General features: G+C 35.8%; 2 protein-coding genes across 2 annotated transcripts; one reads left to right on the forward strand and one right to left on the reverse strand.

Annotated features, from left to right (window-relative positions):
- Positions 1-218: 218 nt before the first annotated feature.
- LOC143600644 (early nodulin-like protein 20) lies at positions 219-1,331 on the forward strand. Its single transcript, XM_077078271.1, has 2 exons — positions 219-755; positions 985-1,331. Exons 1-2 carry the CDS (start codon positions 569-571, stop codon positions 1,329-1,331), a joined length of 534 nt encoding a protein of 177 aa, XP_076934386.1. The 5' UTR covers positions 219-568.
- A 1,945-nt stretch (positions 1,332-3,276) lies between these two features.
- Positions 3,277-7,492, reverse strand: LOC143600645 (serine/threonine-protein kinase PBL34-like). Its single transcript, XM_077078272.1, has 6 exons — positions 6,895-7,492; positions 5,486-5,823; positions 5,208-5,343; positions 4,509-4,645; positions 4,298-4,421; positions 3,277-3,895 (listed from the first exon to the last, which is right to left on the reverse strand). The coding sequence occupies exons 1-6, from the start codon at positions 7,082-7,084 to the stop codon at positions 3,420-3,422; spliced, it is 1,401 nt and encodes a 466-aa protein (XP_076934387.1). The 5' UTR covers positions 7,085-7,492; the 3' UTR covers positions 3,277-3,419.
- Between the last annotated feature and the right edge of the window lie 9,443 nt (positions 7,493-16,935).

Below are 16,935 nucleotides of genomic sequence, written 5' to 3' on the forward strand. Positions count from 1 at the left end.
ATAGCCTTTTCAAAATCTAGTATTTTGACATTTTTTATTTTGAAGAAAGTTTATTAAGGGTAGTTTTAAATGATGTTAAAAAAATCATGGTAAGCAGTATTTTTACTTAATCTTTTATAAATTTGAAAAAACCAATACATATGACTAATCATTTTCTCCTTTTACTTCATTTAAGTAAAATTATTAAATATTCTTTAAGATAAACAAGACCTTTTATTTTTCATCTCATCACCTTTTTATCTCATCACAAATGTATGACCTTTAGTAGGCAAATAACATGTTCCACACTTCATGTTTCACAAAAAGACCTTCCACAAAAAGGTAAGAACACGAAAAGCATAGCTGGCCATGCACCAAAATGATGGCAGCATTGCATGAGCCGCCTGAAACACAAGTAATGTGCGTCCTTCACTATCTTACGCCACTGGTCCGTTGTCACTCACTATTCTTATCTTTCCCAAATTTACCCTCAACACATGCCAAGCCAGCTGCCATTATATTAATTTTCTTGCACTATTTATACTCACTCATCTGCATATATGTATTCAGAATTGAAGTTTAATGAACAATGAGAAGATCCGGAGGAATTGCCATGAATATGGTGGTGGCGGTGGTGGTGACAATGGCGATGCTAACATGCGCCATGTCTAGAAATCCGGTGCGCCACCAGGTCGGCGGCAAGAATATGTGGATACCTAATTTTAACTATACCGATTGGTCGCTGCAAGAGAAATTCTACGTCGGCGACTGGCTTTGTAAACACCTCTCTCTCTGTATATGTATATATATGTGTGTGTTTGTTCCCCAATGGTTAGAACGGCCACCTGAATATTGTTCAAATGATCGTTCTGACAGACAGATTCAAAATTTAAATAAGGGGTGGTGTAGCTATAACATGACTCTTTTGATGATAATTAACTTTATACAAATTAATCATCTGAATTGAAATTGTTCTTATTTTGTGTATAAAACCTGATTATTCAGATTTCGTGTACGATAAGCACATGTACAACGTGTTAGAGGTGAACGAAACCAGCTACGAAAACTGCAATGAGAAAGACTTCATCTTTAACATCACAAGAGGCGCAGGACGTGATGTGTTCGAGCTCAAACAAGCTAAACCATACTATTTCCTTGCAAGCGGAGGCTACTGTTACGGTGGAATGAAACTTAAAGTCGAAGCGGTTGAATTCGTTCCTGCTCCAGATCCTTCTCCGCCAAAAAGTGGTTCAAATATTATTACAGGATTCAATCCGATCATATCGTTAATGGTGATCATCGTTGTATGGGCTGGTTTGTTCAAAATCAGTGAAGAATTTATAAATTCTTAACTTAATTAATACCTTATTGTTTGGATTTGATTTGTGTTATTGATTATCTTGATTTTATGTTTGGATACATGTGTTTTAGCATCTTATCGTTTAGAGCTTTAAATCGATATTAAGTTTTATAAAAACATATTTGATTTTAGTTATAATATATCATGTTTCATCTTTAATTTGGTCTTTGCTCTAATATTGTTTTTCATATCTATGTGGAAAGATATGAATTTCAGTTGATGATATTATGTTTATAATTTATTTTAGCTGGCAAGGATATATTTTGATTATTTTTGGTAATTGTATAACTAAGGACATCTAATATCCTAGGTTGCTTACTTGCTTAAAAGTGCATAAAGAAATATACTGGTTTATGAATTTAGTTTTTTTCCTTTTATATCAACCAAATTTGATTAACTAATTATTAAAGTTTGTTATGCTGATATACTATGTGAAAAGTTTATTCGTATCAGAGTTAATGTTTTTACAAAAAAATCTTTTGACAGCAGTGAAAGAATTAATCCTAGTTGTTTCATGTGTGTTTCATTTTCAAATATATTAGAATATTACTCCATAGATAGTAAGCACGTTTAAAGCAAACATTTTAAGAATAAAACGGGATTCTTTTTCGTACAATTTATTTAACCGTGTGAAAGTACCTTTAATACAATTATAGGGGCCTGTATACGCGTCTAAACTTAAACTTCCGCACGAATAACCAAATGCTTAAAAAAGGAAAAAAAACAAACGTAGCAGGTCTAATAAATCAACGCAGCCTCCTTCTATTGGCATTCGCAACAAAAAGGAGATTAAAGACGTTAATCTGATGCCAGCTAATTCAACCCAGTCGGTTTTGTTTGGCTACTAGAATCGACAAAAGATTATTTTTATATTCAAAATGATTTTGAACAAGTTGTGATCAACCCGTGCATTGCCGCTGGAACGGGCGGGAATCATTGATGCGGTTTATTACTGTATCGGTTCAGTATGCCCCTAAATAAATTAATAATAAAAATTATTTTAATATTAAAGTGAAATGCTCCTGAAAACAGGGGAAGATTTCAAAAAATGTGAAATTGGGTTGATGTTGAATCTCATCTGTAATTATTAGTTGTTTTTTGCTTACTTCAGTTTTGTATATAAATTTTAAAGAAAGTGATCAAACAATTTATTTTTGAAATGATTATAAATAAAAAATAATTAGGTACAAAAAATACTTTAAACAGTCATTCTTTGATATTTTTACAAAGTATTAAAAAGCTGCAGTTAGTGTTCAATCTTAGACACATGATCTTACTGGGCCAGACCCAGATGAAGAATAATAAAAGGGCTGCATGCGAGATTCGAACCCTGAGTGAAGACCAAGTTCAGATATGGCCCCTAGGGGTGCAAACGAGCCAAGCGGCTCGCGAGCTACTCTAAATCGACTCGTGAAAAAACTCAATCGATCCGAGCTTAAACGAGACCGAGCCCGAGCTCGGATCTAAAACTAAGCCCGTTTAATACACAAACCCGAACTTCACTTATCGAGTTTGAGCCGGCTCATTTACATGACGATTATATTCTCTTATCAACACCTTAGCATATCTCGTTGGCTTTCAGCCTTTTGAATGGTCAATTAATTAAGAGAATTGATAGTGTTGGAAAAAAAGTTAACTAGTATAACTAAACCTTACATGATAAAAAAAATTACAGTAGATTTAAATATTAGAACCCTCCTCTGTTTGTTAGGGATTCATGGGTTTCAGTTATACGGGTTTAATTTGTTCAATTCGTGCATGATCCATATAACTTTTTTTTTGTCAAAGATAACAATCCTAACCCACACACATTTATATAACACGTCTTAATTAATCCTAAACCTTTGAAATTTCATCAAAATAAATCATCCATTAAAATTTCATGAATTCTAAGTATGATTAACACAACTAAACAATGAAGATGCAAACAAAGAAAATAATTAAAAAAAAACTGCAGCCATAAACACTTGAACATACATTGAAAATGCAAACAAAACAAGGGTTTCTTTCACCAATACCACAAACAAAACATCATCAATCAACAATTTCACAAGTTTACAAAATCACACCATCACCAAACCTACCCAACCGGTTTTGGAGACCGGTAAGCTTGATTCTGGTGAAACGGGGAATTGGAAATCGATAAACTCCTCACAGGGTGTCCTTTGGACCCGCTTCTACTACTCAAGTTGCTCCCGGTTCGCTCTGACTGAATGGTCTGAAAATAAGGAGACGAACATGCCATGTCCTTAAGCCCCGGGAGGGGCTTTAAGGCTTCATGAACCTCACTCATGAGCGGTCTAGCCTTCGGGTCACGGCTAAGACAAAGGGTAGACAATTGAGCCGCTTTTTGTGCACCTCTTATTGAGAACCGACCTTCAAGACGCGGGTCTATTAGCCTGTAGAACCGTCTCCTCTCTCCGAGATATGGTCTGGCCCATTCCACAAGGTTGTGCTCGCCAGTGGGCCGGTTCTTGTCCATTGATCTCCGGCCCGTTATCATCTCGAGTAACACCACCCCAAAGCTGTACACATCACTCTTTGATGTCAAATGCCCTGGGATTTGTCACATGATATTAGATGGATGGATAAAAAGTGTTGGTGGGTCAATCCGACCCGTTTTTACCTGTCATACAAAATAAAAATGTACCCATTTTGACAAGGGTGTTCACGTGTTGGCAAGTCAAACTTGACACATACCCAAAAAAATTTACACAAACACGACACGAACATGAACCACATGGACCCGAAAATCGTGTCACGTGAACCCAAACAAGACACAAGGATTCACGGGTTGACCCGAACACGACCCAAACAAGACACAAGGATCAACTCGCGAACTTGTTGACACAAACACCACCCATTTGGCTAAACGTGTTTGCAGGTTTGACCAGAAACTGACCCGAACCCGTTTAGACAATACCCAAACCCGGTAGAAACAGAAGCAAGAAAACATACCCGTCATCACATACTCAGGAGCAGCATAACCATATGTACCCATCACCCGAGTAGATACATGGGTCTTATCACCTTCAGGGCCGTCTTTCGCAAGTCCAAAATCAGATAGTTTTGCATTATAGTCCTGAAAACAGCACGTTACAGTTGTTTGACAACTTTATATTATGATATCTTGGATATTGAGATAGAAGTTTAGTGTAGAGCCACAAACCGCATCAAGTAATATATTTGACGTTTTAAAATCGCGATATATGACAGGTCTTTCAGCTTCTTCATGGAGGAAAGCAAGACCCTTTGCAGCACCTAGTGCAATTTTCATCCTCATAGCCCAAGGTAGAGGCAGTGACCCTGTTGACCAAATTAAAATTTGACTTTTTATTATTAGTTAAGCGGGTGTGATTCACCCGACCCAAACCTGTTTTGACCCATCACCCAACCCGCCTGTTTTTACTCATCACCAAACCCGAACATTTTGACCCATCAACCCGCCTGTTGAACCGTCACAGAATCGAACCAGCCCGTTTTGACTTGTCACTCAACCCAACCCAACTGTTTTGACCCATCACAAAATCAACCTACCCGTTTTGACCAGTCATCCAACCCAACCTGACCCGAACCTGTTTTGACCTGTCATCCAACCCGACCCGCTGTTGACCAATCACACAACCTGACCCAGTTTTGAATTGTCACACAACCCAACCCGACTGTTTTAACCTGACTTGTACACGTTTTGAACTGTCACTTAACTCGACTCGCCTGTTAATCACTTAACCCGTCACACGGGCCTACCCGCTTGTTTTGATTTGTCATGCCCATCACCCAACCAAACCCACCCGTTTTGACTCGTTGCCAACCCGGCCCGCTTATTTTGCTGGGCTTAGGTGTGAACGAAGAACAAACATGTACATACTTCTAAAAAGATGATTTTCGAGGCTTCCACGAGGCATAAACTCATAAACAAGCAGCCTTTGATCATCCTCAATGCAATAACCGACCAATTTAACTAAATTTGGATGTAAGAGGTCACCAAGAAAATTAACTTCCGCCTGCCAGAAAAACAAGATAAATCAGCGCGTCAAACTGAAATTCAGTATCATCCCCTAAAAGGTCGAATCATTAATACATAAAACTTGCCAAAAACCAAAACGTGTCAAAATTGTTGAAAGTAAATGATCAAATGATGCTTACAAGCCATTCTTTGTGACCCTGAAGGCCATCATGGTTCAGAGTCTTGACAGCAACGGTTAGACCCGTTCCCGCCTTCACAGGCGCGGTCCCGTTCTCGTTAATCCACCCTTTGAAAACACAACCAAACCCACCCTCACCAAGCAGACTCTCAGGTCTAAAGTTTCTAGTTGCTGATTTAAGTTCAACAAAGTTAAACTTTCTAAGCTGAGATGCAATTTTGAGTTCTTGTGTTATGTTTGGAGTAGATGTAGTGCTTTCCCGATTGCTAGTAGTTGAAGACGAAGCAATTGGAGCAACGGGATGACCCGTACTAGTATCGTTTGTTGACTTACTTTCAGCTGGTTCACATAAATTAAAAACAAAAAACTTAGTTAATATTTGTTTGTTTGTTTGAGCACGCGTTTAAACAAAACATGTTTACTTTAATCATTATAAAGCTCTAAAGTTTAAACCGTCTATATATTGGAATTACTAGGCCTGTAGACGGACTGAACGTTCAGTGAACTATTTGACGGGAAGTTTGTTTATTTAATAAACAAACAAGCATGAACAAAATTTTGTGTCATTTAGTTAAACTGAAGAACATGAAAACATGTCTCTTTCGTTTCTATATGCTTGCGAGTGTATGCCATTACGTTCACTTATGTACATTAGTTTATAGTTTTTTAGATTCGTTTCCTTACGTTCCTTTATATATCTGTTAAAATGATTTGGTCTGTTAAAATTTAGTTTAGTGTAATGAAATTAAAACATCACCCATTATAATTTAGTCTACTTTTACTATTTTTTAAGCACAACTAATTGATGTTCACCTTTAACTATATTTGGAGTTCCCTCGGTTACGTTAGTTCATTTGTGTCCGTTTGCGTTCATGAGCCGTTTGTTTATACTACCAACAAACGAACATAAACGAACACACTCTTTTTCTAAACGAACAAACACGAACAAGAAAACCCTGTTTGTGTTCGATTGTTTGTTCGGTTAATGTTAAACGAACGAACACGAACATACCCGTTCATGTACACTCAGTTCGTTTACAAGCCTAGGTATTACGCATAAACTAATCACACGGTATTCTAAAGCAAAAAAGCAATCTTTCTCTTTATTTGTGTTCCCAAATGAGATAAATTTCTATTTTTAGCCCCAAAACTTGTGGTTAACAAGGGCATTTTGGTAAATTTCAACACTTCTTGAATCTTGAAAGATTTTCTTACTCTAGTAGCACTGATCACAAAACTATTAAGCTTAAAAAACTTATTTAACACCAAACAAATTGCAAATTGGGATCAATTGTCACCATTAAACACTTAAAGTCTTCAATTGTAACTAACAAAGACTCACATAACCAAAATAGGATCAATTAAGATAATATTATTTATCAATTATTAAATTTGAGTTTATAAAAGTACCATATTGAGTGCTGCTTCCACTAATGGAGCTTTCAACTTTAGACCTTGAAGATATACACTTTCCAAATAACCTAAACTTAATCCAACACCCTGTTTCTTCACCATCGACATCACTCTCTTTCTTCCTGCTTTCCTTCACTTTATCCATGTTCAAAACCCTAGTTCCAACAGACTCAGAACCCACCCCCATTTTCAAAACCCAAAACCCTAATTTCAACTACAAGAACATTCAAACTCCATCAAGATTCAAACTTTATCAAAAATACCTCAAAAGGGTGTGTTTGTAAAGTGTTGAGAACATAAAAGAGCCTAGACCCAGATCAAGAAACGGGTCGAATAGGTGAAACTGGGTGGGCATGAATGAACCCAGATCAAGAAATGAGTCAAAAATGTAGTCCGGGTGGATATTCCAACAAGGAGTAATTAGTTGAAAGAGACAGAGCAAAAGGGAGGAAGAGTAAAGACATATAGATATAGATACAACATATAGATATATAATATTATTATGTGGTAAAGGAAAAGTGTTTGTTTTCTCATGAAAAGAGGAGCGACAGGGCAGTTATCGAGGCAGGAAAAAAAGATTGAGAGAGACGAAAATGGGTATTTCGTATGGATAATTATTATTATATTACTTTTTGTATAATATAATACTTCCTAATTGATTTAAGTTTGATTTATTTCTTTTTATTTAAACACGATTACACATAGAGTTACCGGCCATTTGACAAGTATTGAGTTATTTAGTGTTGAATCAGTAGAAGGTTTAAATGATAAATAAACTCTGAACCAGTAAATGCTGTTTGGTTTTACCTTTATATGACCTTGTAGAATGACTATTTTGCTTCTCTAAACTATTTCATGTTTAATGAAATATATATATTTAGTCAAAGCTCTTAATAACTGATACTGAATGGCCAGACTTTCATTCTAACCAATCAAAATACACCTTAAAAATTGTCCACCGAGTCAGCATAAATATACCTATATAATAATTGAAGTTCGAAAACAACATGTTGAAAATCAACATAAATATATTTATATAATAATTTAAGTTTGTAAACAATAGTAAGACAAGACAACTCTAATGTTATCAAAGCAACTAGTAAAAAACTTTATGTCTACTTCAACAAACTTTTCTCCAACTGAATGATATGTATTCAAAATGATCTGAGTGCTTGATCTTCGACTTCCCTATTTCCACTCCCGACTTTCACCTAAGGCATTACAACACAATTGATCTTCGACAACATACCGTAGCAGCAAATTTAACACATTAGTTTTACATTTTTAGTCGTAAGACATCATAATATACCTACAATTTAGACAGTAAACTGTAGCAACAAGTTTGACATTAATTCAAGATTTTTAATTACAAAACAAGCTAACCACCTTAGACCCAACGTAGTGGCCCAAGCGCTCCATAACGTCGACAACATCGCCCTCGAGGCGCTATGTCGCTTTGGAAGGGGGAGGGGGGAGGGTTTGTTTTGATTGGTGGGGCTTTATATGGTTTTTTTATAAATAATAATAATAAAATAATAATAATAATAATGTAATGATTGTTGGGGCTCATCCACCACACCCCTTTTAGCCAAAAAGCTCATATGCTAGCGTTGCGTCACATGTCAAACAACGCCCGCAAAGGGGCTCCATCCACTACACATGGTCTTATAGCTTGAATAACATACAACTGCAGCAAGTTTAACACTGGTTCGGCATATTTATTTGCGAAACAACATAATAAACTTACTTTTAGACAACAAAAGCAACAATAAGTTTAATACACTCGTTCATGATATATTTAGTGCAAACAACATAATAAACTTACATTTTTAGACAACAAACTACAACAAAAAATTTAACATACTAAATCACCATTGATGGCTAATATGAAACCATCATCACATTAGCAACTGATGCATATTCAGTTATTCACAAAACTATTTAACAAAGAAGACTTCATATTTTTATCACCCTAATTTAATTAAATGGTTTCTGGTTTCACTTAGCTTGTTTAACTACTTTTATCTTCAAATCTTCTCTCTTTCATTTTCCCAACCATGAAATAGTATACATATGAGAGAGACATTTTAACCGTTTTGTTTTCCATCCAGTTGAGGCCACAATTAACGTTATCAATCTTCATAGTAGTAGTATTATTCATTATATGCCAAAATCGTCCAAACAAACTGAACCCACCCAACCCATCTTTGTAGAAAGTTTGCAGCCTAACTGAAGCTATAAGGGCCAGATGTATAAGCTTAGCAGGGGTAGCGGCTACCCCTCAATCTTTCGGCGGTAGTGCAAAATTTTTTTTATTTTGTCGTTTTTGTACTTCGCTACCCCTGAACAAATATATTTGTTTAAAGATCAACCAAATTAAAAGTTCAAACCAATTAAAACTCAACCAAAGTTTAAAGCCCAAACCAATTAAAACCAGATAACTCATTAACGATATTTGTTTTATGTTCGTTGTTTAGTTTGAAGTTCAATTTTTTTTATCGTATTTCATACAATGTAAACGAAACAAAAATAAAAGCACGATAATAAATAAATTTAAACACATGGTGTGCAGATTTCTCATATTCGGTTTTAAAAGCTTGAAATCGAGTCATTACCTCATCTTCTTTTACTTTATCTAAAGTTTCTATTTCGACTGCACAAATTAAAGCATGGTTCAAATGCTTATCACACATTCGATTTTGCAAATCTGTCTTGATAAGCTACATTTTAGAAAAATAAATTTCAACGGTTGCAATTGTAACCGGTAAAACCAAAACTAGCTTCAATTTTCGATAAACCAAAGGAAAAGTGGCGTGCTTTTTCCGGTTTGTTGAATATTGAAGATAACATTGGTTTAACCGGTTGCAACCTCAACCGTTGAAAGGTGTTCCTGTAAAATGAAACATATCAAGAAGAATTTGCGCAATCGAATAGGTGATGACAAATTGAACAATGCTTTAATTTGTGTGGTTGAAAGTGAAGCGTTTGATAATGCAAAAAAAGATTATGTAATTACTCAATCAAAATTTCAAAGAACGAAGAGGATATATCAACACCTATGTGTTTAAATTTATTAGCGTGTTTCTGTTTTGTTTCGTTTACATTGTATGAAACACGATAAAAAATAAAATTTTGAACATTACATCTGAAATTTTATTCTAGATCTGTCCCTAGAGGCTTTCGTAGTCCCAACCTAGTCCATTGCATCCCATGATGAAACCCATGCCCATCTATTGAATCCGATTCCAAAAGATGTAGGTTGATGGTATGATTGTTGCATCAATCTGTCATTAATTAAGCATATATAAATCATATAACAAGAGATAAAGGTATTGTCTGGTCTCATAATATTTTTATGAAAAGAAAAATATTAATGAATTAGATCAACCAAATCTTTACAAGTTATATAAAAAATTGGATTATAAATATTTATGCATATGGATGCACAACTGAGTTATATATATACAATCAAAAATCAACAACTTGAAGGAAAAGGAGCTGAAGCAATTCTGCAAGTGTTGTAATCCAAAAGGAGGAGTTCAAAAAATATAACAATAATATTCCACTACCAAACACAATGAAGAAAGAATACTATTTGAAGACTTGCATACACCTTAAAGCAAACAATCGAATAAACATATGTAATAGATGCTGATTTAACCAATTCAAAACGAATAGAACCTTAGCAAAATGAACCATATATTTTTATCGATTAAATTCAAAGCAATAAGAAACAATAAACCGATTGCATGATGATCAAGCTAAAGATAGTATGAGAACCTGAAGACATAGGCAGTGGTGAGAGGCTGTGACTCGGTGGTGTAGAAAAGGGAGAGCACTGCTGATGTTTAACGGTTGCGTGTGTTGGAGGAGGGGTATATTATGTCTGATTTTCATTCAGTGATGGCTTTTAGCTGAATGACACGCCGTTATATATATATACATATATATATATATATACATATATATATATACATATATATATATATATATTAAAAACTAAGATACATTCTTCTCACTATTCATCCATCTTTCATTTACAGCCACACCAACTTTTGATCAAACTTATTATCAACCACACGTCATTTACCTACCGCGTATAACCTTTGCTGTACGGAGATGGCATGGAGGTTTAGGTATCGGTCCCAGAAACAGCGTGGGGACGGAAACGCGTTTGAAACGTTTCTTGAACGAACCCGTTAAATGGGGAGGGTCAACAAACGATTCCAGGACGTTTCCGATGCATTTCGGCGCCACATACGGTATTCCGGCGCCGGAAAATCTATGAAGAAAAAGGAAGAAGAAAAAGAGGCGGCTGGACATTTTTTTTAGTGTTTAGGTTAAATTATAAGTTTAGGTTTAATATTTAACCCCTTGATCTTTTACTTGTTTGCATCTAGTCCTTAAAATTTGTTAACATCTACATAAAAAGTATTAAATTAGGTTATGTATTTTAACATTTAACCCTCTCTATCTAGACTAGTTTACATTTGGTATTCAACTTGTAATTTTATACATAAAATGTTTAAAATTGACATTATATATAAATAAAATTTATAAATTTTTATTAATAATTAATCACTTATGTTTAATATATTTTTATTTTTTATAATGTTTTTTGTCGTACCTCTGCCGTACCCGTATCTTGGATTTTTGATTTTTGCCGTTTCCCGTACCCGTAACGTCCCCATACCCTTTCCCGTGCTACATAGCATATAACACTTGAATTACAAAATATCTTAAACCTTCATTCACAAACAAATAAAGGTCTCCTCATCTTTCTCATTCGTCACCGACATCCCCAAATTAGGCACCGATCTTCCATCCGATCGTCCTTCGTCTGTCTCTATAGTAACTTCACGCCGCTAGTCTCTGCCGGTTTTGTCCTTGTTGTATTCTACGTTATAATTTTTTGGGTTTTAAGGTTCATTAATTTAGGGTTTTTTCTTCTTCTTCTTCCTAATGCCACTTGGATTTTTGTTTTTATGAACATGAATTGACTTGCTCAACTCATATGGGTCTTCGGTATGTGTTGTTATATATTTGTTAAACTCTAAATTTTTAAATCTTAGTAGTGTTGTTAGACTTCATCTTTTGTGTTTTTAGTTCATTTACATCTTTGTTATAACTGTCGCATCTTTGTTTATGGAAACGAGCTGTTGGTAGGAGGTTACGCTCTGTATTCATTTGTTAATCTTTGAGTACATGTTAATTCTGTTTCTTCGCTTATAAGGTGAAATTTTAGTATTTAACTTAAGTCTGTCCCCTCTCTTATGTTACAATTTCTTTCTATTATGTGTGTTGCCTTAAATAGTCTAGGTTGTTAGGATGTTATTTTCATTTTATGTGTTATATTTTCTTTATGCGTGTTTATTTAAATAGGCATATTTTGTTAACGTTTTGTTTACTCGGATAAGTAGTTATTTGGTTTCCTTCGTGTTCATGGTATCTGTTATATTGCGTTGATGTTAGCTTTAAAGTAGTTATTATTATTTTTTTTACGTTTGTTCACTTGTATCATTTGCATCAATGTTCGCTAATAATAGTAGGAAGCATTCACCTTATGCAACCAAATCGTCATCGTCGTCTACAAAATATGTTGGTTACACTAGCGCCACACAATACAGATGTCGTGCCGCTATAATTCGTGCTTCTTCTTCACCTGTGTCAACGTATATTGACCTTGGTGACTGTCGGCGCATTTGTGAGTTTTGCGGTGCCTTCTTTTGGTATGATAAGCGTTGTGTTTCAACATCCCATAATGGTAACACACGGTATACCCAATGCTGCAAAGATGGAGATGTGCGGCTTCCATCTTTCAGGTCATATAGTCCAGCTATTGTTCAATTATATGACCAACCTGATTTTCTTTCAAACATGTGTGCTTATAACTCTATGTTTTCAATGACTTCCTTTGGCTCTAAAGTTGACCATTCGGCAAACACGTCTTCTAGACCTTACGTGTTTAACTTAGAAGGTCAAGTTCATCATTGGCTTGGAAGCATGTGTCTTCCTCTTAATGAGAAGCCTCGGTTTCTACAAATGTGCATCAACGACACCGATATTGAGGTTTCTAATAGACTTTGTTTCATTAACGATGATTGATGTATAAGAAATTATACATCTTTTCAGTATCAAAATATCTCCAAACAAACATTATTTCGACAATTATATTAGAATAAATAACCACTAATGTTTATATACCTATAGGTAAATATAGTCCTAAGGAATAACACAATCTGAGATATGAAAGAAAACGAATATAAACAGTGAAAATTAACATGACACACCACATGGTGAATCAAGACATGGCCATGCCTAGAGCATACGGAGTAAAAAAAATCAGGAAGTCAAGACATGGCCATGTTAACCAAGACACACCCCATGTTATCAAAGGAAATAAGAAAAGACAAAACAGAAGGTTCGAAAGCAAAACACGGTCATGCCTTCCCAAAACACGACCATACCTTCAGAACAAGAAAAAAAGACAAAACATGAAGAGTTTGGGCTGCTGTGGAACTCAACACGATCGTGCCTTGCTTAGCACGACCGTGTTACCCTTGAGTTGTACGACCTGACAAGAGTAATTAATGCAACTGGACGAAAATGGCGACACGACTGTTCCTTGTTTAGCACGGTCGTGCCTTGAGGGTCTGATCAGCCTATGAATTGAATGTTTTTCTCCTTCATTTAATAGATTTGAACACCCCTTGGAAAAGCATTCAATACTCTCCAACCACTTTCTTTTACCACCATTAATAAAGGAATCAATCCCATCTATCCAACCCTTGAAGATTAGTCATTAGCATTAAAGATTAGTCATCCAAATTGGTTTGATTGTTTCAATTTGATCATGTTGGTATCTATTACTTTGATAACTATCATTATGTCTATTAGTGGTTAAACTTTCACAGTATTATCTTGGTTTATAATGAATCTTTATTAAAGTTTGATAATGTTAGTAAAACATGTGCTCGTTTTTTATAACTAATGGTCGTATTGCAATTATCACTTGATGAGGAATGTTAAAATACTCTTAAAAGACACCCCAAGTGTTAAGCTTGACGATAAGTCGAGAAATTGCTAGTCTTGTGAACCCTTGCGAACCTTAAAATAGACACCAAGTCACCGAACTTGATAATAAATCGATAAATCGCTATTCTTGTGAGGACTTGGTTGATAAATTAAGAATCCTTAAAATTAACCCCCAAACGTCGAGCTTGACGATAAGCCGGGGAACTACCACTCTTGTGAGGGTTTGGGGAATAACTTAAGAAACTTTTAAAGAGCCGCCAAGATTCCGAGCTTGATGATAAGTAGAGAAATCGTCATTCTTGTAAGGGCTTGGTTGGGGAAAAAACATGAATCTTAATATTGGGATGGACCAAATGGAATATTAATAGTGATTGACCATTTTTGAATGAGAATTATCAACATTGTTGTGGAAACGGATTGTTGGTGTTTTTCCACCAAGATCGGTTAATTACTCGTTAAGTGGGTGTCCAACATAACCAATTTAAAGCAACTTTTGAGTGATTATTACATGAGTTCTATAATTGTTTAAAGTATAAACCATCTCCAAAATTCCACCTCCTACATTTGTTAAAGTTGTTCCGTTTTCTTAGCCATGCCGGTTTCTATCGTCGTTTCATCAACGCCTTTTCAAAGATAGCCCAGCCAATGACAAAACTTCTTGAAAAAGATGCTCCATTCATATGCTTCAAAGAATGTTTGGATGCATTCCAAATAGGTCTGGCAATTTAAACACGAGACACGAATACACGACACGTACCTACACGACTTTAACAGGTAACAGGTAAGATCTTAACAGGTTTCGTGTACTAAACAGGTAGACACGAAATTGCCTGTTAATTTTCGTGTCTAAACAGGTATAAATACCTGTTTACCTGTTAGGTACCTGTTAATACCTGGTTATTTATAAAATTAAATAAATATATATATATATAAATATATATAGTTATAACTTATATTATATCATTGTCCATTTATCCCTAACCCTGATTCATTCTTAGTTTCTTACAGCCGTCTATCTTTCAAGTCTCAACATCCACCCTCCCTCTCACGTCGGCCATCTCCGAAATCCGTCGCCGGCCTTCCCTCTCACGCTGGCCATCACCCGTCGTGGCCATACTCTCTCGGCCTCCACCCGTCGACTTTGATATTTTATTTTAAGAATTTTATGAACATTCGTCGATTTTGTTTTGCTAAAAGGTTGTCAAATATGTGTTTCTAAACAGCTATTACCGTTGTACTATTGTGTATTATCGTGTATACCAGGTATTAGCAGGTTCGTGTTCGTGTTTGGGTTACAGGTACACGATAAGTTTTCGTGTCGTGTACAGGTATACCCATTTCGTGTTCGTGTCTTATCGTGTACAGGTATACATGATATGCCAGCCCTAATTCCAAAATTGAAGAACAAACTCATAGACTCTCCAATCATGGTAGCCCCAGACTGGACATTACCATTTGAACTTATGTGCGATGCAAGTGATTTCGCAGTTGGAGCCGTCTTAGAGAAAAGTAAAGATAAGAATTTTCATCCGATCTACTACACCAGCAAGACACTTAATGATGCTCAGAGAATTACACAACTACTGAGAAGGAGCTTCTGGTTGTAGTCTTCGCTTTCGACAAATTCCATTCTTATTTGGTCCTTCAAAAACCATTGTTTACACTAATCATACGACACTTAAATATTTGTTCACAAAACAAGATGCTGATCGATGGATTTTACTTCTACAAGAATTCGACATCGAAATCATGGACAAGAAGGGTGCTGAAAATGTTGCAGATTATCATCTATCTCGTCTGGAATGCTCAGCTTCACAAGAAAATTGGGGAGCAAGATAAACGAAAATTTTCCCCACGAATTTCTCATGCATATCCAAAATCGTGAAGGAAAACGTCATTGGTTCACTGATATCACAAACTATAAAGCTAGTGGAATCATTCTCAAAGGAATGATATATTAGCAAAGGAAGAAATTCTTTTCAGATATCAAGTATTACTTTTGGGAAGATCCATACTTTTTCCGCATAGAAGCTGATAATAATATTCAAAGATGTGTACATGAAGATGAAGCACACAAGATACTAAAACAATGTCATGAAGGACCATTAGAAGGCCACCATGGAGCATCAGCAACGGCAAAGAAGGTATTTGATGCCGGATTCTACTGGCCTACGATCTACCGAGAAGCAAACAAAAAGATTCGCTCATGCGATGCATGTCAATGTGCCAACAATATCTCATCCTGAGATGAAATGTTACAAAGTCCAATTCAGTTCTGTGAGATATTTGACGTTTGGGGTATCAATTTTATGGGACCATTTCTAACATCATTTGGTCATCATTACATCCTATTTGTAGTAGACTACGTATCAAAATGGGTCGAAGCCCAAGCTTTACCCACAATGATGCTACGATGGTAGTCAAGTTCTTCAAGAAATTATTCTCACGTTTTGGTATTCCCAAGGCACTTATAAGCGACCGAGGAACACACTTCTATAATCCGCAAATGGAGAAAGAACTGGCCAGATATTGGGTTCATCATCGAATCTTTACACCTTACCACCCGTAAACAAGCGGTCTGGTGGAAGTTAGGAATCAGGGTATCAAATGAATCTTTGAGAAAACTGTGAGTCACAATTGCAGACATTGGTCGGAGAAATTGGACGACGCTTTGTGGGCTTTCCGTACTATGTACAAGACTCCTATAAGCACAACACCATTCAGATTGGTGTAAGGAAAGGCGTGTCATATTCCCATTAAACTCGACCATAAAGCATACTGGGCATTTAAAACTGCCAATCATGATATGAAATTCGCAGGAGAAAATATAGTCAAGAAGCTTCACGAGTTAGAAGAATTAAGGACGCAAGCGTACAGAAGCTCACGGATTTCCAAAGAAATGACGAAAAGACTTCATGATGCACGACTAATAGGTGAAAAACATTTTAAAGCAAGCAACCAGGTACTCCTTTTTAACTCTCACCTTCGCTTACTTCCTGGAAA

This window comes from Bidens hawaiensis, unplaced genomic scaffold, assembly GCF_021521415.1.
Source record: "Bidens hawaiensis isolate Kalapana, Puna unplaced genomic scaffold, B.hawaiensis_p1.1 tig00054628_1, whole genome shotgun sequence".
Classification (NCBI taxonomy): domain Eukaryota; kingdom Viridiplantae; phylum Streptophyta; class Magnoliopsida; order Asterales; family Asteraceae; genus Bidens; species Bidens hawaiensis.

Coding starts and splice junctions, on each gene's coding strand:
- LOC143600645 (XM_077078272.1), bottom strand. CDS start 7,084: ATGGGGGTGGGTTCTGAGTCTGTTGGAACTAGGGTTTTGAACATGGAT. Junction 4,646..5,207: donor CGAAAATCATCTTTTTAGAA/GTATGTACATGT, acceptor TTTGGTCAACAG/GGTCACTGCCTCTACCTTGG. Junction 4,422..4,508: donor CAAATATATTACTTGATGCG/GTTTGTGGCTCT, acceptor TGCTGTTTTCAG/GACTATAATGCAAAACTATC.
- LOC143600644 (XM_077078271.1), top strand. CDS start 569: ATGAGAAGATCCGGAGGAATTGCCATGAATATGGTGGTGGCGGTGGTG. Junction 756..984: donor CTACGTCGGCGACTGGCTTT/GTAAACACCTCT, acceptor CTGATTATTCAG/ATTTCGTGTACGATAAGCAC.